The following is a 27,750-nucleotide window of genomic DNA, read 5'->3' as shown; positions in this document are numbered from 1 at the left end:
AATAAACCTACATTAGGGTCATTAGGGCTTGACTTTGACTTTGACTTTAAAAAAAAAAATCCTCTACTACAGGCTTTATCGTGACGTAGAGTCTATCAAGCAAAGTGATCTGTAACCGCCAGTAACCGCACCCGACTGCATCAAGCCATTATAGACCTTATTGGCCGAAGCGTACTTTAAGTTATTTGACACAAATTGCCTAAATCGTCGACTAGGCAATAAACTTAAATTTCTTCGGTGATAAAATTATTCTGAACTAAGTAATATTTCAGCGCGGTGTCGGTTGAGAGTTGTTTTACAAAAAACTTTTCGTGACAGATCGTGAGAATTCCAAGAGCGCTGAAGTTACTCGTCGTCGTTTCAACCGAAAGACGTCCACTTGTACAGGTCTGTCTAATATAACGGCCTAGTAAAATTGTAAAGGTCGCTTATGTGCGACCAAACTCCTTGGCCGCGCGCCTGGCCGGCGAGAAACTTCTTTTTACTTTTTATGTTTCTTATCGATTGTCACTTTTTTCTCTTCCTCTTGACTTTTCTACTTCGGACTAAAGCAATGTAACTTGATTTTATTTTACAATATAAATTTATTTTACACCACAAAGCCTTTCAATCAATTAATCTCTCGTAGTGTCGGTGACGTATTTCGCTCATGGTCCTACGAGTCGGATTGGCTTTTGGAAGAAAATGGTAGGAAAATTACGGTAGTCCATACTTCGGAATATCGCCCGTACGAAATTACCGAATAGCAAAGGTGCTATTTTGGAGTCCATGCAGTGGTGTCAGCGGTGACTACACGGCAGCGGAAGGATCCGGTCTTTGGTAAAGACTGGATAAGCAGTACGGGAGGAGCAGAAAGTCTTTGGCAGCGGTTGGCGGCAACCGAGGAGCGCTAGGGAGCGCTACATAGAACGAGCACGGCGAGCGTGAGTGTGAGAAGTCAGAGTTGGTGTGCATTTCATCATAGTGACTGTTGTGAAGTGTAAAATCGTGAGTACTTTAAACCTTACTTATTGAAACAAAAAGAAGATTTAAAACGTAACTTTGGGACATTTACATTAGTAACTTTACAAATTCTCATATTTACTCGTAATTTTTAAACTGATTGTATATTTTGTGTTTCTGTGTTCGTGTAGTTGTGTATATTTCTGTTTGTGTATTTGTAAATAGAATTTAAAATGGAGCCGCTAGTTAAGCTTCAGGTGGCCACTAAGGCCGCAATTGTAAGAGCATTCACGAACTTTAAAAAGTCTCCAAAGGATAGACTGACTCAAGCTTATCTTGAGACCAGGCTAGAGGTACTAGAACAACATTGGGGAGTCTTTTTTAAAACACACCATGAAATAGTAAGCACGATTGACGATGATGAATTGCAGGAATCTGACTATTATAGGGAAAGTGTGTTTGATGATGTTGAGGAGATTTATATGGAGTACAAGTCTCACATCAAGGATAAGTTAAATAAGTTTCATTCACTGCCTATTTTAGAGTCTCACACAGAGCCAGCTCAACACTCAACTCAGTTTATGTTGCCTGAAATTAAAATTCCTACATTTTCAGGTAATTATGTAGAATGACAAACTTTCAGAGAGCTTTTTATAGGACTAGTTCACAATAATCAATCATTAGATGCAGCACAAAAGTTGTACTATTTAAAAGCGTACCTTGTAGGAGATGCTGCACAACTTTTAAATAACGTTTCAGTTTCAGCTGAAAATTACATAAGTTGCTGGAAAAAACTCGAGCTTATGTACAACAATAAAAAGTATTTGGTCAACAACATTTTACAACGTTTGTTTAANCTGTTGATTTAGCTTCTTTTAGTAAGAACCAAATCGAGTACCCAGAGTCACGTGACATGCTGCCATCCGACGTTCCGTCTAGGGGGAGGAGAGGGCCCTACAAGGGGTTCCATAATGTAATTGACGTCATCAACCCCGCTGACGAAGTACGTCATATTCATTCCGCGCGCTATTATTCCGCTGGCGATCTGGATCGACGAAACCGATTTCGTCATGCTAGGGACGCCGCGATTGCCGCGTACTGGCCGGAGGAACTCGCAGAAGGGTATCGCGTCCCACAGCTGACCCCGTCCGTAGGCGATGGGCCGCCGAAACGGCTCAGTCAGAGGCATAGGCGTGGNTAGGTATTTTTTTCTTATGAATTAGTAGGTAATAATAATAAAACAACGCACTTAGGTATAGGAAATCACAAGACAATAAAAATACCTACTGAAGATTATTTAAATTCTGTAAATAACAAAACCGTCTTTTATTAATTTCTTGGAAACTATCACATCACTTTTGTGCATTTTGCGTTTCGATTGGTAATCTACAGAGTACCTACCCCATTTGGTATATTGGTTTTGGTTGGTATGAGTTTTTTTTATCTCATTGGTCCCCACAAAAAATCGGAATTACTCCCAGGGAATTTTCGATTCATCCAGCTCAATCATCTCGTCGCGAATAAGGTTAGGTAAATTGATACCACCTATTTCGATCCCTGAATCTTCTATATACTTACTTATAATAAATCTGTAGAGAGGTCAATTCTGTACATGAAATATATTTTCAAAATAACTATCAGGGGGTGATTAGTGATCGATACTGATGCCAAAAATGCAATCAGTAAAATTTTTGTCTGTCTGTCTGTCTGTCCGTCTGTCTGTCTGTCTGTCTGTCTGTATGTTCCTTATAGAAACAAAAACTACTTAACGGATTTTAACGAAACTTGGTACAANTACCAAATTTCAGCTCTCTGAGTTAATGGGAAGTACTAGTTCTATTTTGATGATCATCAGTGAGTGAGTGAGTGAGTGTCGTAAATGCGAAACTTTGCTTTCGCTTAACTTCGGAACTAAATGACCTACAAACTTGAAATTTTGGATTTTAAATATGTGATTATAGCTTACTAGATGACAAAAATTTCTGCGTTCTGGTCTTATCCAGAGGTTCTCAAATAGAGGCCTGAAAATGCGGCGAAATGGTTCCAGTAAAGATGGTACGGCAGTGTTTGCTTCGCGCTCGACTTGGCGGGGGCACTGCCGTGCCCCCAGATGTTGTGTTACCTCTAAGGAAGAGATTTTTGTTGTTTCTTGTTTTCTAAAATAACTAAAGGACATTCTGCTATAATGTCCTTTGGCGGGCGGAATGTACAGGTCTGTCTAATATAACGGCCTAGTAAAATTGTAAAGGTCGCTTATGTGCGACCAAACTCCTTGGCCGCGCGCCTGGCCGGCGAGAAACTTCTTTTTACTTTTTATGTTTCTTATCGATTGTCACTTTTTTCTCTTCCTCTTGACTTTTCTACTTCGGACTAAAGCAATGTAACTTGATTTTATTTTACAATATAAATTTATTTTACACCACAAAGCCTTTCAATCAATTAATCTCTCGTAGTGTCGGTGACGTATTTCGCTCACCACTGCTGGACAAAGGCCGCCCCAAGGATTTCCACAAAGACCGGCCCTGCGCCCGCATCCAGGCTCCTCCCGCGACCTTCACCGTCGGTCCACGTAGTGGGAGGCCCATCCACGCTACGTCTTCCAGCTCGTGGTCGCCACTAGAGAATTTTTCTGCCCCAGCGATAATCAGCTCTACGAGCTATATGTATGTGTCCCGCCTATTGCCACTTTTAGCGATTCTGCGATTCTGTAGTTACCTCCAGCTCTCAGATCCCGCCATTTTTCTCAAACAAGAAAGAATTTTCCTCGAATTTATAATTAGTTATTTAGGCTGAGTTGCACCACCTAACTTTAACCGTAACTATAACGATAACTGGTACTTTTTCAATGAAGTTTGACAGATTTTTGACGTTTGCTAAAGTTAAAGTAAGATGATGCAACCCAGGCTTAGTTTGCTGAAAAAGTACTTAAGTAGGTATTGATATCGGTCTACGAGCGCTTCCTTTAAACCGGAATAAAAGGTGTGCGTCAGAACCGCGGGTGGGGTATCATGAAATCGAATGAAACATATTCTGGTATTTAGTAGTGTTTTACTATTATTTGATAGCGAAGATAAAAATTTTAGTACTTATCTATAAACAAAATTAAACGAAAAACAAAGTTCCACCGCCAACCTGACGTCAGGATGGCGGGTGGGTAGTTGAACGGTGTACAATACTTAGAAACTGTAAATGCCAATTTTTAGTATCTCTTCATTAAATAAATAAAATAATGTTAATTCTTATCCACGCCTTTTTATTTACTTGTGAAATATATTTTTTTCAATGTCGGAAGCCATACAAAATTTTTTTTTGTTTAGATTCAAAAGTTCTCTGATTAAAACAGCATTAAACGATAAATGAGGTGCACTGATATTTAATACATATCTACAAGTATTGCATAGTAGAGTAAAAAGATTTAGTAGTTCTACTAAATACAAGATGAAACGATTAACAAAGTCCGCCGCCGTCCATTCTGACATCAAGTTGGCGGGTGGAAATAAAACGGTGTAAAATGCATAAAGACTATAGATGTTAACTTATTATAATAGTCCTTTGGTAACTACTTACATTTATTTTAAAATTATAACTTTTAACATCTTTAAATATTATTTATTTCATTATTTTTAATAACCATTCTGTGCGCCCATATGTTAAGAGTCGCGGCTTAGATTAAATTATGGATTGTAATTTGTACTTAAATATGACTAACTTGTTTTGTGAGCCTTAAATAAATAAATAATAAACCCTTGTTCCACATACTTTATGGAATGAGATCTAGTTGACGGGAGGGATGATCGGGATCACATTCTTTATTAGCCATGGAACATTTCTCTCGACAGAGTAAGAGCAATGAGAATGAGAAAATGTTTAAAATTACTGCGTTTCATCTTTTTAATCTATTATTTAGGTACTTACCTACTTACTAGTAAACATTTACATTGAAGTTCCTCAATTTATAAATATTTAAATAAAACAACTGCTGTTTACATAATTTATTCATAATCATCTCTAAATTAACTATAATATTATTATATCCGCCAATATTCCTAACTATAATTTACAGTCTTGATAGGATTAGTGTGAGTTAACATCAAAGAAGATTTTAGTTCTTGAAAGTTTCCGCTAGGTTCGCTGTCATACGTTTATTGTTACTTTTGCAGTCGACATCGAATGCGTTTGTCGTAAACTCACACTACGCCCCCTGCTCTGAGGAACTTCTATGTAAATGTTTACTAGTAAGTAGGTAAGTACCTAAATAATAGCTTAAAAAGATGAAACGCAGTAATTTAAAACATTTTCTCATTCTCATTGCTCTTACTCTGTCGAGAGAAATGTTCCATGGCTAATAAAGAATGTGATCCCGATCATCCCTCCCGTCAACTAGATCTCATTCCATAAAGTATGTGGAACAAGGGTTTATTATTTATTTATTTAAGGCTCACAAAACAAGTTAGTCATATTTAAGTACAAATTACAATCCATAATTTAATCTAAGCCGCGACTCTTAACATGTGGGCGCACAGAATGGTTATTAAAAATAATTAAATAAATAATATTTAAAGATGTTAAAAGTTATAATTTTAAAATAAATGTAAGTAGTTACCAAAGGACTATTATAATAAGTTAACATCTATAGTCTTTATGCATTTTACACCGTTTTATTTCCACCCGCCAACTTGATGTCAGAATGGACGGCGGCGGACTTTGTTAATCGTTTCATCTTGTATTTAGTAGAACTACTAAATCTTTTTACTCTACTATGCAATACTTGTAGATATGTATTAAATATCAGTGCACCTCATTTATCGTTTAATGCTGTTTTAATCAGAGAAATTTTGAATCTAAACAAAAAAACATTTTGTATGGCTTCCGACATTGAAAAAAATATATTTCACAAGTAAATAAAAAGGCGTAGATAAGAATTAACATTATTTTATTTATTTAATGAAGAGATACTAAAAATTGGCATTTACAGTTTCTAAGTATTGTACACCGTTCAACTACCCACCCGCCATCCTGACGTCAGGTTGGCGGTGGAACTTTGTTTTTCGTTTAATTTTGTTTATAGATAAGTACTAAAATTTTTATCTTCGCTATCAAATAATAGTAAAACACTACTAAATACCAGAATATGTTTCATTCGATTTCATGATACCCCACCCGCGGTTCTGACGCACACAATAAAAGCTATCCTATGTTTTTCTTCTTAATAAATCTTCCTCATGAATCACTCTATCTATTGATGAAAACTGCACAAAGATCAGTTTGTTCAGTAAGTTTTGAATTTATCGTTACAGTTTTTCTAAATGCTAATGTTTGTGCATTAGAACTATCGGTAAATTGTATCAAATAGCCAATGGCTTCTCGAAAAGAACTAAAAAACGGGAGAGAAGCAATCTCGAATTAAACTGGTCCCATTAGGGATATAAATTAACATTAACATTAACATATGTTTGCATAATGTTTAACTATCGTTCTAAAAGCCCCAAATCGGTGTGGGCTGGCAACCCTGAACCCGTATGCGAATTAAGTATGGTAACAAATTTCTCTCAGCCCATTTTACAACACCTTTCTGGCGAAAGCAATAAAGTCCAAAATTTAATAACAATGAATTTCGCCGCGAATCTGGTTTCCGCTGTCGGACATTTTATTTGCATTTCAAGTTGTAAACAGAATTTTCTTATTTCACATTTGTTTCAATAAAGCCACGTGAACATTTGTAAATATCAAATCCATGTTGTCAGAGCTTGCTTTTCACAATGCTGCAGTCTAAAGGTATGTTCACACTGAAACGGGGCGTGCTTGGGACATGCTATATTTTCATGCCTTATGTCAGACGACAGCACATCATGCTTAACACTGTGGCATCTTATGTAGGTAGTTGTGATTGGGGCTATTTTGCAACAAAAATGTGCAGTCTGATGTACTATCGTCATCAATGCTCGTGTGATGTTTATTATATCCTCTAGACCCTGAGCCTGCATTTTTAGCGATAAGCAGCTCTGCGCCTGAGTTTTAGAATCGGAGTTTTAGATTTGTTAAAATTAGTTTAGTAAATCAATTATTATTGTCACTAAAATATCTTTTTTGTGAAAGCTCTCTGCAAGAGCATATTTCGTGTCTCTTGCCACAAACGATCGACGTTTCGAGAGAAGATACTCAAAAGTTGAGTTTACTGAAGCGCGAAATGTGACATGCTCGTATTTAGCACGTGTAAGCTCGCATGCCAATGCGTACAAGATGAGAGCGCCAATGTGAAAGAGTTCCTCACTTTAAAGGTCAAAGCACACAGAGGCGGGAAGCGTGGGTAACCGGTCGCGATATTTTTTGTAATGTTCTAGTTTGCATAAAATCAGTTACATAGAAAGCGAACACCTCCCGGATCGCCATCGGATCGCTATCGTATCGTTTTCCCTCCCTTCCCGCCTCGGTGTGCGCTAACTTTAAACGTCACGGTAATTGAACACGCTCTGCACTTCGAAGTAACGTCCCAAAAGTGACATACTTTATCCGGTTTTCGAATGGCAAAGACAATTCTAGGATTGAATTCGTCCAAATACATTTCCTTTCGACTCGAATAAATGTATGGATCAGGAAATACGAAAACCCAAAACTATCTATATCTGTTCTGATACGTCACACGACACAACACCTTAAGAAATTACCTACCTAGTTTGTAATAAAAAGTATAATAAAATAATCATCATAACAATCCACTGTATAAACTCTTTTTAATTCTGGTCTAGGTATTGTGTTATTTGAAGCAATTTGTTTATTTTTACAACAAAACCCTTTGAATCGGAAACGTAGTTTGTTGTTTTAGATTTCGATTCGAAAACTTTAACAACGTAACGTTACCGGACGCTTTAAAGAGTTTAACTTCGAATTTTACACAACACATCAGTTGACATTGATACCGCTCTTATTCCACTCGATTTAAGAGCGACTTTCCGTACGAGAGCTACTGAATTTTGCGTTTTGTTTCGTCCACACAATCGTGTATAGTTTTTATACGAGTAGTAGAAGTAGAGGCACCTCCCACACCTTCACCAGGACGTCGGTCCACCTAGATGTATGTCCTATTATTTATCAAATTGTATACACAACAAAGTTCTACCACAGTTTTCAGTCACTCAGTATAACTGATTACAGCAAAAACCAGTGCAAATAAGAAGGAATCATCGGTCTAAACTGACAGATGCAAATGTATTCAAATAACGATACTCGTTAATTGCTGGACCCATTAGGGTGAGCCGAGCCCGATTAAAACGCAGCCCTCCCCTTTATTGAATTCGTTGGAAATATTGAATTCGCCGGAAATATTGACTTATTCAATAAATTCCTGGATTCAATTTCGACGGAAAGAAAAAAGAGTTGATCAAATATTGGAGTTAAGATTTAATGCAAAACAAATAATACAACCAATTATGTAAGGAAACATTCTCAGTTTACTCTTACAATTAATTAAACATTATTTGTTCCCACCAATCACATTAATTTGTACACATTTGCTTACCGCCTACTGTGGATATAAATTATATTGCTTGCTTTACAATTTATTGTAAAGTATTCCGTTCACAACAGCGCATTACTATTTGGAAAGCAATATTTTCTTTAGCACACAACATAAACTAGATACAGAAGAGCTAAGGTAATCGTATATTGCCACAACAAGTAGACGGTCTAGAGATGTCAGGTTACACATCGAAGAATCCATAAAATATTCTAATGTATGACTTTTCCTTTTACTCAGGTTCTAAAGATTAACCCTAAAATGTAATGTGGAAGTAGTTACTAAATTCCATCCCTTTGTTTTGTTCTTCCAGATGACCTCAAAGATTTCAGCAAGGCGCTGGATGCAGGCCGCTATCAACCGGCCAAACTGGAAAACATTGGGGAGGCCTATGTTCAGCAGTGGACGTCCTGTGCTTGAAATGATGATGATTACCATGCACTATGATCCTTCTATTTGTACCGAGTCTACCGTAAACATTTCCAGTTATACCATTGTTTACAGATTTGTGATGATTCGGATTGTATCATCGCTAGCAGTGTAAACATTGACGCACAACACTGGTATGCAAATACATTGTTTTGTGGCCGATTCTAAAAAAAGTTGATGAATTGTTTGACCGCTACTCGTACACGCATTACTGAAGCTGAAAAATATTTTTGAATAAAACAATATTGTGTTGGTTTTTTGTTAAGTATTCTACTTAGCGAATGCAAACTTTTAACATCGAAATTGCAATACGAATCCCTTGGTTTGTGAGGTTCGTTCAACTTCTGAATATTCGTATTTCACTTTAAAAGACTACAACTTTTTGTATAGCATAAGCGCATAACACATTCTCACATATAAAATTGTCGACAGTGCAGCGTCAGGGGGAACTCGAGGCGGGAAAACTTGTCATTTTTCTTTCTAAAAAAGTATTTTATTTTGAAATATAAGTAAATGTAAATTATCAGAAAAACGGACTAACTGACCTGATAATGATTGATGAAGCAATGGCGTTAGTAATAATGAAAATTTTATAACCAATTACGAACCAGTTTTGTACCGTTATCAGAATATTGTAGAACCAGGTATTGCTAGCAAACTTCTTGGTTCCGCTAACTTATTTATTATTCTGAGAATTGTGTGCTAATTGAACTAGTTAGTTACTGTGAGAAACCATTGAAGTGTTGTTGTTTGTATTACGGATTTATTATTATGAAATAGTAACTATTTACCCAGAACTATTCTGGTAACGTTACAGGTATTGTACAAACCTTGCGATTGTAATTGTCACAGGATATCTCCGGTGTAGTAAACAAAGTTTATTGGCAAAATATAAGTAGGTATTTTTATTGAGAATCATATTGAGTTTTAAATCATGTTTCATAATTTAAGCATCATTTCTCGTGATAAATAAATAGGTACACTAAAGTTTGTAAAAGAACAGAAAATCTATTTTTCTTAAAACACAATTAAAAGCTTTTTAAATTTTGAAGTAAAAAGACTCAAATCGTGTGTATTCTGCAATGCTATTCTTGCACATAGGTTAGTCAGTCACATTAAACATAAAATCTTTTATGACAAAATAATAACACCAAGTTCTGTGGCGGTTTGTGACATGACTGGATTTGTCGTTTTCGATCATTAATATTTTATAATGCCCATATATTCCTATATTAAATCACACACGATACAAGCGATTTGAAACGCGATATCTTTGAACCAGATATTTTTAACCTATAGAAATCTATGCATAAACTTATTCGAAACTTAGGCTGAGTTGCACCACCTATCTTTGACCGTAACTGTAACGATAGCCGGTGTTTTTTGTGTGGAGTTTGACAGATATATGACGTTTGTCAAAGTAAAAGTAAGATGGTGCAACCCAGCCTTAAAAGTACCTAACTAGAGTTTCTATTTTGTCACATACCTATTTATTTCACCGTACTAAGTTTGGGCCTTTAACAATTTTATAAGCTAAACTTGAATAATGCGCCATACAAAAAGCACTCCACTCGTTAGCTCGCGCGTTAAACTAGCGGCACGATACAAAATAAATGTTTGAATTTACGCTGAAATTTTAACCGAAACAAAAGCAGTCCACATTCTCTGGAAGAAAATGCAGCGTCTTATTACGCTACATAAATCTGTCTGGGAATTCCCGGGCTCCTAGAGCTGGGATTTTTCTAGATTTCAGCCTGAAGAAGCGCTGCCAAGCCATGTTCATGACTAAAGGCGGTTCGCTTTTTACAAGTCATATGTGAGACATACGGAAGGCAGTAAAAGTGTGTGCATTTGAGTATTAAATGTTCACTTTATGGTTTTGTCACAGAAATAATCGCATTCAAAAAATGCTAGGTATAAAAACTCTAAAACTCATAAAACTCATTTATTATGCAAGTAGGCTTTTTTAAAAAGCACTTTTAAACGTCCCAGTATTAACCCTACCTGCTTCAGGACAATAAATGGGCCAGTGCTGAGAAGAAGCAGCGCAAGAAACTCAGTCACTATTGTCAGCCTCTTTTTCAAGGGTCATCATAGAAAAAACTACTTATTAAGTAACATAAATAACCCGAAACATACTCAATTATATAGGTAAACGTATGAATACATTAAACATAATATCGGACACCATAAACGCTCTTATACGAGCATCAAACTAAAAGTCCCCAATGGGGTTCGACCCTCAACCATAAGCGACATTCACAAAGGTCAAATAGCCGGTCGTATAATATTCGTTACAAATATTAGATTAAACATAAATGTTTATGTTTATCAGTCTCACAGAAGCATACAAAATACTATTTTTTTAGCCACGCTTTTATGTCTTAATCATACTTTTTGCACGTAATTGCAACTGGCCGCCTCGTTAAAACGATTAAAAAATAAACAGTGCTGGCCGTTCGGAATTCGAATCACACGTGTTTCGAATGAAAATAAAATCGGCCGCACTTTAATATTACCGGGGGCACTGCGCAACGATATTTCTTTGCCAACAGAAATTGACTGAGTTGCGCGTCAAAAATATACGTAGTACTTTTTTGGTAAGCGGGAAACGTACGCGGTGGGATTATTGAAATAATATCGTGAAATTAGCTTATTAAGTTTACTTTTTAAGTTAAAACCGGGAGTTGCTGTGTATTTATAATCATTATTAGCACGAAAGCAACGAAATCAAGCCACTAATTTAGAATAGCTAGGTAGTATTGACGTGTATCTAAACATTGCTTATAATAAACATGCTTGCTCATTTTGAGTTGTTGTTTCGACGGTACCTTAAATCTCTAAGGGTGGATTCGGCCAAACAAGAGTAAATATTAATCTCAGAATAAATCGTCTGTTTTGACATATTTCCCATACCGAAACTGTCAATGTGCCAGTTATACCAGAAGTTATTGTTGGATAAAAGTTTGGTCGAACCGGGCCTCCTACACTTTATTATGCAAATCATGATCGCTCTAAAAATAGTATTACATACTTAAGTAGCCTTAGTTTCCCCGAACCCTTTGGTACCAAAATAACTCGTTTAGGGAACATTTTCGTTCGGCAGGCAACTGGGTCACGTTAAAAATATAGATACCTTTAAGTAACGGTAGACAGGGAAGAGTTTGAGATATAAAAATAACAATATCTAAAAGGCTGGTGTAGAGATGGCTTTTAGCTATACAATCGCCTGAATATTGCTGTTGAGAATGGGCTTGGTTTGTAACGTTACGATAAGGGTTAACGTCACCTTTTGTTATCATTAGTACTAGTACATAATTATTAATTATAGTATTTATGTCATTTATCTGTCAAGGCTTGCTTTATTTTGGAGCTTATTTTATACAAACAAACACAAATTCAAATTCATATTTCCTCTAACATTACTTAGTATAGAAGTCTGCATAGGAAAAGCTCTGTTTTGGCTAAATACCTAATGGATGAGATTGTTGAAAATATTTACCCTTCAAATATCTATCTCATCTAATATTTTATATTCTCTCTTCCATTAATGTCTCACCAGATATTAAGTACCACCCTTTTAAACTTTCTGACGCGTAGGTATTCACTTTACAAAGCAAACACACTTCGTATAGAAATCACTCGGTAATCTCTTAACAACGCATCCCTCCTAAACACACAACGGTGACTCGTAAGAAAAACACAAGATTTCTTGTAAGCACTCCACTTTGAGAAAGATCAGCCAATCCATTCGACTTTTACTTACGCAGTATCTCTAGCATGAACAACTTTCGTCTTCGAATCGTTTCCGTATTCGATAAATTTCGATATTCTTCTTCATTTATTAAACATATACAATATTCTTAAACCTGTAAGATAGTGTAAAAATCAACTACATTCAGGCTATATCTCAATTCATAATGTGTAGTCAGTTGAAAGTTTATATCGAGCAAAGAGCTGTACTTTACTTTTCGTAGCAAGATTTACCAAAAATGACTAATGAAAATCTACAGTAGGAAAATTTTTAGTAGTTGGAAAGTGGAAATTAGGGGACGCTTCATGTGCCAAGAATAAGACAGAAAAGGGCTCCCATAGATATAAATATTTCCAGCCAATAGATTAAAAATGTAAATAGTAGACAGACTACCAGTGTAGTTAATGTAACGGAAAGATTATTCACGTTAGCATAGACCCCATTTTATCAGTGTATTTTGACTCGCATGACTGCTAAGTGTGTTTTGTGTATACCCTGGCTTTAGTGACCCGCGTCGGGTAAACCGGGGCGTGTCCAGGAAAAATACAAGCCGTGTGAATGGGTCGTCGTAATTGATATAGAATGAGGGATTTGCTGACCTTTGTACAGCTTATCAAGTGGCGAGGAAAACACGAGAGGGACATGCTTTTTTCTGTTTAGAGATTATAAGCGATTAGGATACAGTATCCCTTACAGAGTTGATGTTTGATCGTTGAGATATCAGGGTTGTGGTGACTTCCCATCACACAGAAAAAATATGGACCAGCAGTTAATTAATAGTACTGTTAATCGACAGGATAGACCAGACTAATTTAATAGCGTTAACACTTAGGTAATGATCAGATGAGCATTTCAGATCAGTTCAGATATTCAGATCAGATACTTAGGCTGAGTTGCACCATCTTACTTTAACTTTGACAAACGTCAAAAATCTGTCAAACTCCATACAAAAAGCACCGGTTATTTTCATTGTTACAGTCAAAATGAGCTAGTGCAACTAAGCCTTAATGTGCTATTGTCTGTACCTACGAGGGCGGCACTGAAAATTTCGGGAATCAAGGAAGTGAAACAACGTTACTATTTAAAAATGTATTTATTGCTTTTTAAAGTATTCACCGCGAACATTGACACATTTTTCCATACACGAAACCAATCATTGAAGCAACCATTGCATTCGGAAGTTTGGGTCTCCAAAATGGCCGTTTTGTAGGCTTCCACAGCTTCTTCAGGTGATGAAAATCTCTGACCACGCAATTTATTCTTAATTTTAGGGAATGTATAGAAATCATTAGGGCTTAGGTCGGGGCTGTACGGCGGATGGACTAATATAATTCAATGTTTTCTTGCTCTAAAAACTCTTTTGTTCAGTGCGCGGTGTGAGAACTCGCATTGTCGTGATGGAGGATGATGCGGCGGTTGCAGTTCTCTTTACGGAGTTCAGAAACGACCTGTGGCAAACAAATGCTAGCATACTAATCTGCATTAACCGTTCTTTGTCCCCCAAGAGGAATAGTCGCAACATGGCTGGTTTTGGAGACAAACGTGGCCACCATTTTTTTGCAACACTCCGTTTTGGATGGGGCTTCATTACCAAATGCAGAAATCATCCGGTCAACACACTGTTTTTGTGTTAAACCACTTCAAAAGTCATAATAAATCATCGCTCTTGAATTTTCTCGAGTCAATTCCATTTTCTCAACGACTAAACAAGTTTGACAAGACCTTGTGATACGACCGAGAATCTTTTTTTAAATAAATAAATGGTATACGATTTTTAAAACCCTGGAGTTTGCAATTAAATAGATTTTAATATGACTGGAACAGTGAAACTATTCCATTCCCGATACTTTTAGTGCAGCCCTCGTATGAGCAGACTATCTTGAAGTCACACCCTTAGTTCGTAACACATCATGATTGTGACCTTTGTTCCTTTATTTATATACCTTGAGATGAAAAACAAAAAATACCTTCTGAGTAAGGAGTCCTGACATTCTTAATCTGTATGAAGAATGACCGAACCCTGTTATTTTCTCTGCCACTGTAAATGTTTCATTATTGATGTAAATACTCGTCATTTCCACCATCAGAGAATCTACGAATATTGAATTAATGCATTTAAAAGCCAATCAGCATCCATTGGAATTGCAGCGATCAATTACTCTCGCGCGAGTTAAATTTATCTGATACCAGACTACCTGCTAAAGTTCTGGATAGGAACTGGTGCGAAAGCAAGGTTTCATTGGCCGACTTTGGACTCATTCCAAGTTCCCAGTCCATTTGACTGAGCAAACTTTGTCTGGTGTAGGGATGACGGTTGTTCATAAAAAATAACGATTTTTGGAATCGAATCAAATCAGTAACTAAAAGCCACGCACTAGGGTTATGTGCTCAGTTGAGACAATCGCACAAGATACATGGAGGTTTATTAAAGTATCGATTCAGTAAAAAATAAATATTCAATATCAAGCTAATTTTCATTTCATTTTTAGAGTTGATGTCATATCCAATGACTCAACAGATTTTTATTTATAATTTAATGGAGCCAAATGAGTTTGCTCTTTTAATGTTACCGAAACAGAAAAGTAATACCTACTGATTCACATAAAATTAAATGAAATTAAATTGAAAATAATTTTCAAAAAAACTATTATTCGATTAGTAGACTTTCAGTTCAGATGGACAGACATCCCTACAACTGAGCAATATTTCTCGAACCGAGTAAAGCGATTTCGATACATCTGACTGTATGATTTATTCTTATGGAGAGAATAAGCCAAATCTAAGGGGTGGGACATTGCTGAAGATATTGCTTGAGTTGTCATGCCTACAACGGTTGACATAGCTTTACAAATTACTTACGATGTTTCTTATTTCTGAATGTTTTCGTATGGTTTACGTAGTCTTTTTTATGTCAAATAGAAACAATAACAAATTGTTAGTGTGTTGTGTTTAAGCATAGGTTACGTAACTAGTGAAACTCAGTTTATCACAGATCTTCATATGTAAGTACCTACATTAATAGGCCTGTATTTTATTCTGATTATAAACAGTAATTCTGCAAAGATAAATCACAATCCTTTAGGCACTTTTTGCCTGAAAGAGTAACAAACATACATCCATCCTCACGAAATTCCTCATTAATACTATAATGTAGGTAGTTATTAGTAGGACTGCTACTTTGCAACTAAAGTAACTGAATTTGACGATACCACAAAGCCAATAGCTTTGAATAGGCGTCCATTTTGTCAAATCCACTGAATCAGATATTGCTTATTATTATTCAAAGTTATTCGAGCAGCACAATTTGAATTTTCGTATTTGTCGCCCGTCAGGCGTCTGTCGCCTCATAGGACTTCCGTATAATTAAGCCAGTCCATTACGCCCACTTTCCGCAAACCAAACATAGCTGGTATAGAACAGAATACCCATTTACTGGTCTCTAGTTATCCTTCAACTATCATTAGAAACCAGCGCAGCACGTTGGCGCAACCACGACCACTCGGACAAGAGTGTCCGACTAAGGCCCAATTCCATCAAACTTTTATCCGAGAATAACTCTGGTATAACTGGCACATTGACAGTTTCAGTATGGGAAATATGACAAAACTAACGATTTATTCTGAAATTATTAATATTTGCTCTTGTTTGGACGACCCAAGAAGAGTGATCATTAGAAACTAATTTCGTGGTATCCTATTTTTTCTGCATCTTACTCTATCTCAAACTATTGAACCATATCAAACAAGATGGGAAGACGTCTTACTAATAAAAATAACCATGAAATCAAATATATAAGCAGCAAAAAACGAAGCAAGACTACAAAATTATGTAAACTAAGATTATCTTGCCTGTTTTTTTTTTATCCACAACGAGGAAGCTTTTGGCCTGTATCTCACCTGATGATAATGTCTGTCTATGTCACCAATTTTCAAAACCAATAAATTGAAAACTACTGATTGTGTAAACTGTTTTCTTTACTCTATGTACTGGCTTAGGGTACTTTGATTTTTACGGCTTACCATATTTTATTGTGAACTGTTTTTATTTACTGTCGCTTTAGCAACCCGACTTGGGTTATAAAAGAAAATTTGAGATTATGACTTGTTTTAGAATAAAAAATTTTAATATAAGTAAATTATTGGTACATAAAAATATTACATTATCAACTCACAAATACTATAAATATGTAGTACAAAGGTTATACAATAAACAAAAATATATAGTTAAAATAAAATAAAATGTTAGGGTCCTAACGAATATTAGTATAATGAATGAAATAGCGGACTGTATAAAAATAGGTGCTGTATTCTCGCCAGCCTAATTTACAAGAAAACTATCTTAGACTACGCGGTATTCGTGTGACGACGGTGGTGTCCCAAAGGCGAGTGTGTGACCCGAGCGCAGCCGATGATGACGCTGTCGGCCCGAGGTGACGTTAGTCATTGTACGCCGCCCGCACGTCTCCTCCCGCGCGTTGTTGGGTTCCCAACATAAAATCAAGTTTAAAACACTTGTAACGACTTCAAGCAACTTCTTGTTGATACAAAAACGGATAATTTATTTTTTAAATCTATCTAGATTCAATGAGGACACAAGAACAAAAATGTACCTATACCTACCTGATGGATACATTTTTCTCAGTATTAAAATAGAATTTTCCTGTTCTCCTGGTTTTCTTATATTTTTAGCAGAAGAAAAATCACTGGGCTGTGAAATCCCTTCTAAAGGACAATGGGCAAAATGGTACCCGGCTCCAATAGATATGTGTCTAGTATCGTTTGAAAGGTCTTACCAAGATGAACAACTTTTACTATGACCACCAGCCTCAGATCTGGTTGTGTACGAAGATATACATACTTTTTTGCAGAATGGTACCCGGCTCCAATAGTTATGTTTGTAGTGTCATTTGAAAGGTCTTACCGAGACGAACAACATTTACTATGGCCACCAGCCTCAGATCTGGTTGCGTTAGAAACCACTTAGATAAAGATAAAGATACTTTTTGTGTAACCTAAGTATTATACAGTATGGAAGACAGACGCGCTCGGGGCAGGGCACCGACGAGATGGTCGGACGCGGTGAGGAAGTCGGTGGGCGGTCGGTTTGCATCGTGCGGTCCACACAGCTTATGATCGCAGTCTGTGGAGGAACACTATCTGTGGTCGCGATCCTCATCAGTGAGGGACCGAGGAAGAAGAAGAAGAAGAAGAAGAAGAAGAAGAAGTATCATACGTGTCCATCGTATGGTACTTAGGTTATGCGAGGCAGGAAGGGTTTACTGCTCCAGCATCCTTCCTTAAGTCTATAATTATTGATGGGGATAATTGTGAAATAAATATTTTTATTTAAAGAAGTACTACCCCTTTATTAATAAAAAGTTACACCTAGGAAGAACCTTGGATTAAACTGACATTTCCATACCAAATGTCATCATCGGAGAAAGTGGAAGCTTGGCTTGACACAACACACATTGCAACGACACATCGGGAGGAGAAAGTCACCTGCACCGCACCCCAGCAGCGTACTGAAATTCAAGAGCTGGCGGCTGCACTCGTAAGTGCGATCTCCAACGTCGCTGCAATGAACCAAAACGACCAACTTTTGTCGAGATTGGCCACCTCCAAAGACTTGCCAATCTACTACGGTGACCCCCTCGACTGGTTACAGTTCCGGAACGCATACTTCGAGTCCACCGACATCTGTAAATACACCGACATCGAGAACATGTGGCGCCTTCGTAAATGCCTACGAGGCGAAGCTAAAGACGCAGTATCTTCGCTACTCATCGATTGCACGTCACCTAACGAAATAATTGACATGCTAGAGCTTCGGTTTGGCCGACCAGAAATCATCATGAACAAGATAGTGTCACAACTCAAGAAAGTAAAACCACTAGCTGAAAGCTACCACACCGAATTAGTGCAGTTCGCAATAACCATCAAGAACCACGTAGCAGCCGCCCGAGCGATAAAGCAACGCGAGTACCTACAGAGCCCCGAACTCGTAAACATCATCGTGTCAAAGTTACCTACACTACTCGTGACCAAGTGGGCTGACTACGCTTACGCCAACCGTGAGTTACACGAAAAACCCAAGTTAGAGTGCCTATCGGACTTTCTATACCTAGAAGCACAAAAAGTAGCCGCGGCCGGTGTTAGCTTCGTACACAACAACCAATCGGAGCCCAGACGTAAGCCAGAGTACATCAGAAGCTCACATAACAATGTACTTGTGTTTACGAACGACGAGCAGAACAACGATAAGTGCAAGTTTTGTAAAACACAAACACACTCACTTGAACAATGCATAAACTTCAAGCGAGCCCTACGCAAGGATCGCTGGCGCTTCGCACGTACAGAGAAACTGTGTTTTCAATGCCTACTACCACGACACGCCGATACTACGTGCACAGCCCCCGAGTGTGACGTCGAAGCTTGCGGACTCGGCCACCATCGCCTTCTACATTGGTCGAACCCGCGACCCCAGCTGCAGACGGCATCAGAACGCGACGAACAGCATCTCAGTGATAGTGAATGTGAAAACGTAAACCACACTACCGCGTTTGACTGCAACGAGTCCCAAGTACTACTGAAAATAGTGCCGGTAACAGTGTTCGGTCCGAAAGGCAGTATGCACACGCACGCCTTGCTAGACGACGGTTCGACCGTATCGTTAATCGCGTCGCGACTCGCGGATGAGGTTGGACTGCACGGGGAGCCTCATACCATGCGCGCTCGTGGTGCATGGAACAATGAACTGACATGTGAGACCGAGATCGTGAACTTTGAAATCGCGAATAGGGACAATAAGCGTTTTAGTCTACAAGCTAAAAAGATTTCCAAACTCAATTTGCCAATGCAAAGTGTAGTTAATGTTGATTTTTGTAAATATGCATGTGTAAATATTGATTTGTGTAAGTGTAATGCCCAGCCAATGTTGTTAATCGGGCAAGATAATTGCGACCTAATCGCTCCTATTGAGTGCATAAGGGGAAAACCAGGTGAGCCATACATGACGAAAACGAGCCTAGGATGGTGCGTGCACGGGACAACAAACAAGGTAATTGATTCATCTGTTTGCTTTACCACAAACTTGTGTTTTGTTGAATCCTGTGAACCAACTCAAACTGCCGCCCATTGTAATAATACCGACGCGCTGGCCGGTAGCGCGGTCCCGCTCGCACTCGTTGCGTGCGAGCAGCCCCCAGTCGCGCCCCGCGCGCATAGCAACGCGCTGGCCGATAGCGCGGCCTCCCTCGCACTCGGTGCGTACGAGCCGCCCCCACTCGGGCCCCACGCGTCTGCGGACGCCGCTTACATACCTACGGCGGCGCGCGCGCTCGATCTTACTTGCGACGACGAGATTTTAGGCAATGTAGAGAATTTATCAACTTGTTTAGTTACGAAATGTACGAACGGAGAATCGTTGCCGCGAACATTTGATACTGTCGAATGTAGTAATAACAATAGTAATAGCTTTGTTCATTTTTTTGGAACATGATCGATATTATGTGTACATGACTTGCTTCAGTTGCATGAGTTAGTTAGNTGTTGACGATGGCCACCAAGAGTAGATGCTAGGTAGCTAGACCTACGTATTTATGTTCTTTGAGATATATTTATACGTAATGTAACTAAAATAATTATTAATTGACCTTGTGTTTTTGTTTATGAAACTTATCTGTTACTAGATTTGCCTCTTTGAGTAACTGAAATATGTCCTTAGAATGCTATATGTATGTGCAATTATCTATTCTTACAAAACTAAAATATTACCTATATCCAAATGTTTAATACGGTTGTTTACCTACATGTTTATGTTTGATTTTGGGATCAATAAATAATACGCAACTCCGGGTGCGCGTAGGTAATAATATTGTCGCGCCTAGAACATGCTAGAGCTAGCCGTTAGCGATGCGGCCCGCTGATTGGCCGGAGGCCTCTGTCCTTTTATGGTCAGAAGCCACTCGCGGCCCACCGCGCCGCACACGCGGCCGAGAGCCGCGCCAGTCGTGATCCAACAACTTCCGCGAACGCACGTACGCACCCCCGGACGCGCCTTTCGGTTATTTTCACTTACAAACTGGACTTTCATTTCATTATTCATCTCATCGTTCACCCATCGACCTACATCGCCTACAATATTCATGAAAGATTTTTGTTTTCTTTTCTGTCATTTTTCTTCGCACGAATATTGAACGGTATTTCAAACCAGCTAGAAGAAGTTTTTTTTTTTTTTTTTTACTTTATTAGGGTAAAAAAACAATGTTGAATACAATGTTGCTTAAGAAATCGAATTGCAAAAAATCAGTAAATTCAACATCAGCATCATTTACCACAGCTTACTTACTTTATATTATAACATAAGTCATTGAGAGTGATAAAAACTGTAAAGTTCAGGTATTATGGACGATTCTTGAAGAGAAAAGGGAATGACATATTTTAGACTCGTAGACATTTTTACAGGTTAGCAGAATATGTTAGGTTAAAACAGTGTGCTTACCATGACTTTACGTTGGGTGTGCTCGCTAGAAAGTGCGTCAAAAAATCTATGAAGATTTTAGTTCTTGAAAGTATCCGCAAGGGGCGCAACAATACAAATCTGTCATAGGTACATTTGATGTAATTTTTTTGAGTCGCTAGCGAGTACACCTAATGTATAGATGACCCACGCTGAACTGTCCCACCAAACTCAATGACAGGGGGGCGCTACCATCGTTCAACTAATATGGTTTCCAACATGGCAAAAATCTGAACCAGCGATCCGGTATTGACGGTGGCGCTCCACTGTCAATGTCATCGACAGGACAGTCCAGTATTTTGGAACTATAAACTCATGGTAAGCACACAGGTTCTACACAGGTTCTATTCCAACTTTAAAAGCTGAAAACTGTTCCAAGCTATAAAACTGAGGCAATTCATGAAACGTTTATATGCGTCGTAAAGTTAGTCCCATAAACGATGCTGTTGTGACATATCAACTGAAGGATGTTGAACTTAAGGTCAATGTCCTGTCTTAATCATTTTATTCTGCTATCAGAGATAAGCGATCCAAGATACGGTCAAGATACTCGTAGTTAGATGTATGTTGGCTGTAGTTGGTCACATAGGTCGTTAAGCCCAAACTTGGCCACCATTTGAATAGTTACGTCACATTACTATTAATATGAAATACTCAATTGGACCCTAGTGATTCCAAATCCTCTTTGGTGGAGTGATACAATAGAAATATGCCTTAGAATTGAAATTATCTCTGTTAGAATTTTTCCATTCGATTGGTGGTAAATTCGGGGGAGGATGACATTCTCTTAATCATAACTGACAAGTCCCAACGGCCACGCTGGCATTTCTGCATTGGAACCTATTCTAATTTCTAGATCCGTACTAACTAACGTAATTCGTCCTCACGTTAACCGAATCTATGTCCAATATTGGAGCCAAAGTATGGAGTCAGGGTTAAATATTATAAACATAGAATACATCGATCGTACCTAAAAATAACCTAAAAATTATGTCCTTAGGCTGGGTTGCACCATCTTACTTTAACTTTGACAAACGTCAAAAGTCTGTCAAACTCTATACAAAAAACACCGGTTATCGTCATAGTTACTGTTATAGTTAGATGGTGCAACTCAGCCTTAGATACCATAGAACACAAACTTTACTTTGAGTACATCAGTCACAATAACATTCTCATCGTCTTGGACAGGTAAAATACTTAGTTTACTTTTTATTACATTTACTTACAAGCTTTACTAACTTAAGTGAACATAATACATATAAATTGGATATACCTACATTGTGCTCGAAGTTGTCGCAAACATTATTATGCTAATGTAACGAGTTGTTAACGCGTGTCTAATCCAAGATATTGAATTTTGGATGTTACCATGTGATATTTGATAATTGAATTCATCGCTAGTAACTACTAAGTAGTAACTACCAGTCTCTTGATTAATAGTAACTTCCAGAACACGAAGTTATAAGATGTAATGTGGAGGCCTTGACAGTGCCACACGTAGATTAGATTTTTTGTGTTACTATAGGGGTCACTTAAAAATTTGGGATTGTTGGTGAAAACGGGCATAAGGTTGAGTTGCACCACCTAGCTTTCACCGTAACTATAACGATAACGGGTGTTTTTTGTATGGAGTTTGACAGATATAATTTAACGTTAGTCTCAGTTATATAAATATTCAGACTCAGCCTTAGGCTGGGTTGCACCATCTTACTTTAACAAACGTGAAAAATATGTCAAACTCCATACAAAAAACACAGTTAAAGTAAGTTGGTGCAAATCAGCCTTAATAGAGATTCAGCCATAACCTAAACTAAGTGAGATAATAAAAAGGTCAAGAACAATGAAACTAAATGCGTTGTAGAAGCTATTGGGTGCCGAACTAAAGATAAACATCGCATAAATCCGTACGTAATAGCGATACAACGAAGATTAACTACTTCAAAGCTATCCGACTGGCCAACGTTCAACAAGTTGGGACTTATCAGATCATAGATAGGTACTAAGGTCTTCTACGTCGAATAAACGTCGAAGGCCTTTAAAAGCTTCATCTATTTCTTTGACAGTTGTCTGAAAGGGCTAAGGGCGCTTTCAATTTAGACGTTTCGTGCCGGACGTTTGCCGCGCGCTTGCCTTGCCTTGCCCGCACACGGTAAATTGTATGACAACTGCGTCGGAATAAAATTGGCAAGAAATTATTATCAGTAAATTAGTGTGCGGCCTTGCAACGGCAAGCGCGCGACAAACGTCGACACGAAACGTCTAAATTGAAAGCGCCCTGAAGCTATTTGAAGCGTGATTCTTCAGTTGAAAATATCATATCATTTCTAAGGCGAAATTATTAATGCGCAAAGGTCTAAACTGAAACAAATCTACAGATCCCCGTACCCCGGACTACAGATTTGTACTCTCTTAAATCTGAATTCAGGATTTCCAGATGTGACACAAAAAGTGTTTTATACCCAGATTGTTTATTAACAGCAGAAATTCTACACTATACCTAATACCTAAGCTGTATTTATATGTCTAAAACAAAGCATAGGTAATGTTGCATTATGCAGGTTTCGGAAAGCACGTTAAGCTTTTTTGCTAATTTAGACGTCTGATATGAAGTCAATCATAAAGTTAGAGATATGATTTTTAGAGAATACTATGTAAGAAATAATTCCTGTGCCTAGGATCCCTTCAATATAATCGCTAGTCAGATACCTTTAAATTGTTTCAAACCAGTGGATTCGCCGGTAATCCCAGACTCAACAAGTTACGGTTATCAGATCTGATAGCACGGTCACCTGCCCAACGATGTTTGCGAGGTAGTACACCGGTTGATAACTTTGGAGTAGAGCTTAAAGGCTCAGACCGCTTTTACGCGGCTTTTCAGCGATAAACGCTACGGGACGCTACATAACGCTACGAAACGCGGCTCGTGTACATGTTAGCTCGCATCTCGTCACAGTGCTGTTGTTGGTTTGATCGCACTCGTCGAGCTAGTGTCGCGTAGAGTCGCGTTTGTCGCGTTGTATTAGTAAATTACGTAAGAAACCACAATAGCGAGTCACTTTTTTTTCTTCTTCTTCTTCAGTGTCAGCCCAAAACTCCAAAGCGAGTCAATATTAATAAAAATGTGTAAAATGTGTTAATATGTGTTTCGCTATGTTTCTATTTTCAAAGAATGTTAAGCTATATGGCCTTATATTTTACCGTTTCAGCGTACACTGTTAAAACTTATCCCAAAGTTCGCTCGTCTGCGGCATTTTTACACGACGTCCCGCTACACCGCTATACTATCTAAATAGCGTCTATACGACTTCCAAGAAACACGTATTGTCTAGACTCTCGAGACTTCGTCCTCAACAAGTTTGTTTCAACTCGTATTTGTTTAGCTTTCTCTTGACACTACCCAACGTGTGTAATCGGAATTTAAACAACTTCCAGCGCAGTTAGCCTTTACAAAATGCAATAAACCTTTGGTCATTTATGTCCCAGTCATTATATTTTACGGCGTCGTTCCGTGTACCACTTGCGAGCTGCCATCAAACGGTCAACATGCCAGTCTGTCTTGACCTGCCTCGCCTCTACCTTCCATCCGAAACCCATTTATGAGGAGGAACAGTTAAGAAAATGCAGAGGTCATCTTAAACTGGTAGTGTGATTTTGAGTGTGCAATTTGAGATTGATGCTTGCGGTAGTCTGCTATAAAGTAAAAGAGGATTTGTATTGCCTTGTTTAGGTTAACGGGATTAATGGAGTCTGGTTACGACAGTAATTAAAAGACTCTTTATCCTTAATATCAGCTACAAAGTATCTTATCGTCTTTTTTGTCTCCCATTTTGTGGCTATTATTAATCTTTAATGAAGCAAATCGTATCGAGTTGCCATTATTCAGTTTGGAAGAGCTAAAGCTGTTTAAAATATTTCCAAACAACCGCAGATCCATGGATCGAGAAATACCTACTATTATAATGTAAGTGAATAATGTTTTATACAAATGACATAGGATGTAAGCTGAAATTCAGTCCATAAAAAGAGCGTACAAAGAATTTTATTACGAACGGGGTTGAGTTATTACGCGCTGGGCGGATTGACAGCGTAATGGAGCGACTTATAGTTTTACGACTTTGTTTCTTTACGTCGCCATATTGGATTGTAACTGCAGCTCAGTAGCCTAATCTTAGGCAAAATTAAGGCTTGAAGAAAGAACTATAGGTTTATAGCGTGTAAATACGACGCATTGCGCCTCTGCGCGAGTTGCGACATTATTTATTTACAAACATACTGCGCTTATGTATCCGTATGATGTGTTGCGTTGTTCGAATCAACGCCAGTGTGAACACTGATAACTAGTAAATAACAACCTACCACATAATAATATTACTTCTATCTAACCTAATGACTTACAGGGCAGAAATGTACCATCCTAGACTGCATCTCACTTAACACCAGTTGCAATTGCGGTCAAATACCTGCCTTGTTAAGCATAAAAAAATATTTAACCCCATACGTCTAGGAAACACTTAAAAACGTGTAGGTATACGTATACTTTTTCAAAGAATAATAATATTATGCAAATTAGTCTTGCCACAATTCTTAGAATTATTTGTAGTTTCTATTAAATTGGGTTTTTATTGGCGGTCAGGCTGTAGATCCTGGCTACACAGGAGTTGCGGCGGTGGGAAAGATAGGTGGGAATAGTCCCGTAGTTCCGTAGTTTCTATTAAAATAATATTTTAGGCTGGGTTGCACCATCTTACTTTAACTTTGACAAACGTCAAAAATCTGTCAAATTCCATACAAAAAGCACCGGTTATCGTCATAGTTACCGTTAAAGATTGGTGGTGCAATCCACCCTTATTACTCTACCTACGGTGTGGGAGTCTGCTAAAGAGAGGGCGTACTTCTGCAGTGGAGGCTTAATAACCTGATGATGATAATTAATCTATAGAAGCTTTTCCATTGCAATGATGCTCCAAATTATTATCCATCACCTTCATTCATCGTACAATATGCATAACCTACAGCGAAATGCACTATCAAGTGCAACAGCTTCGCAGGCTGCACAAAGAGGTAGCGCACAAAGAATTGCATTACAGTCGGGTTTGAGTGATTAAGGCGGGCGGATTGACGACATAATGGGCGGGATGGCGCTTTGGGCGGATGGCGCTGGGCGGAATGTAACTGCTTTTAGTGCGCGGTATTGGAGATGACTTTGTTGGGTTTTGAGCGAGTTAAAATATCTATATGGTCGTTGGAAATCGGAGATTTTTTATGGATACTATTGGCTGACGATATCCGTCTGCCATCCAATTTAATGAGGCTTCCGGCGAATGGGACCGTAATTAACTGGGACCGCGGTCCCAGTGGCCGGATCCGTAAAAATTAAATAATATTGTTCCGGCAACTGGGACCACTCATAGTTAACTTAGAAAAATATATTATTCAGGTCAAACAGTCATACGAAAAACATTCTAAATCTATATCTATATATATAAAAGAAAGTCGTGTTAGTTACTCCACTTATAACTCAAAAACGGCTGAACCNTAACTCAAGAACGGCTGAACCGATTTAGCTGAAAATTGTCAGGGAGGTAGTTTAGAGCCAGGAGAAGGACATAGGATACTTTTTATCCCGTTCGAAATAAAAAAAAGTCTGCTTATTTATTGCCATTAAGGCGGAACAAAGTTCGCCGGGTCAGCTAGTTATTTATATGAATAATTATCATTGACTCGTTCTAGATATGATTTTATACTATGCGCTTAGCAATAAGTAGATTAAGCTAGGCCATTTTTACATACATTAATACAAATACTAATATTGGACTGAATATTTTAAAGCATCAAGCCTCAATTTAAATCAGTTTTTTTTTCAAGATTAATTATAAGTACCTACCTATTTACTAATATTTTCAGATAAATAAGTACTACTGTGTTAAAAGTGGGTTCACCAACACAGTCTAATAGGGGAAATGGTGACTAGGATCTTACCGACAGCCTGATGCTGACACAGGTAGCCTATCAGCCTTATGTAAATATGCAGGCCCTACCTACTCTAAACATACTCGTACTTACAATAAATAAGACATTCTGTGAGAAGAGTGTAAGACACGTCAAAAGAAAAGTTGATACCTGGCAAATAACTCACCTCATCGTAAATAAAGTTGTCGATCTCCTCCAGCGGGCGGCCGTACAGCTTCGGCGGGAACGGCTCGTACTTCCTCGGCAGCCGCGCGCCGTCCTCCACGCTGAGCCGGCGCCGCGGCATGAAGCCGAACTCGCGCACCAGCTGCGCCCCGCGGGACCCCGCTCGCCGCGCGGATTCCCGCGTGAACGGCGTGACGGCCGCCCGTTAAGATTCTTATCAATATTATTGGTTAGACGATGGATCCGTCTGCCATCCAATTGAGCCGCGTCAAATCAGTTTTTTTTTAAAGGTTTATTAAAAGTGCCTACTTACCTATTTACAATTATTCCCGTTAAGGTATACCTCCAGCTAAGATACATAGTATTATGGCTGTGTTAAAAGTGGGTTCACCAACACAGTCCAACAAGGGAAATAGTGACTAGGATCTTACCGACAGCCTGATGCTGACACAGGTAG

The 27,750-nt window shown here is 38.3% G+C and overlaps 1 protein-coding gene across 1 annotated transcript in view; it reads right to left on the bottom strand.

Annotated features, from left to right (window-relative positions):
• LOC114356848 (sodium channel protein 60E-like) overlaps positions 1 to 27,468 on the bottom strand; it is an 81,161-nt gene extending 53,693 nt beyond the window's left edge. Inside the window, exon 1 of the mRNA XM_028310210.1 lies at positions 27,295 to 27,468. Coding sequence (XP_028166011.1) covers positions 27,295 to 27,414 — 120 coding nt within the window. The 5' untranslated portion in view covers positions 27,415 to 27,468. The remainder of the gene's footprint in view (positions 1 to 27,294) is intronic.
• Positions 27,469 to 27,750: the final 282 nt, after the last annotated feature.

Source organism: Ostrinia furnacalis, unplaced genomic scaffold (genome assembly GCF_004193835.3).
Source record: "Ostrinia furnacalis isolate ACB-3 unplaced genomic scaffold, ASM419383v2 OfSCF2991, whole genome shotgun sequence".
Classification (NCBI taxonomy): Eukaryota; Metazoa; Arthropoda; class Insecta; order Lepidoptera; family Crambidae; genus Ostrinia; species Ostrinia furnacalis.
This window is presented reverse-complemented; position numbering and strand designations above follow the sequence as displayed.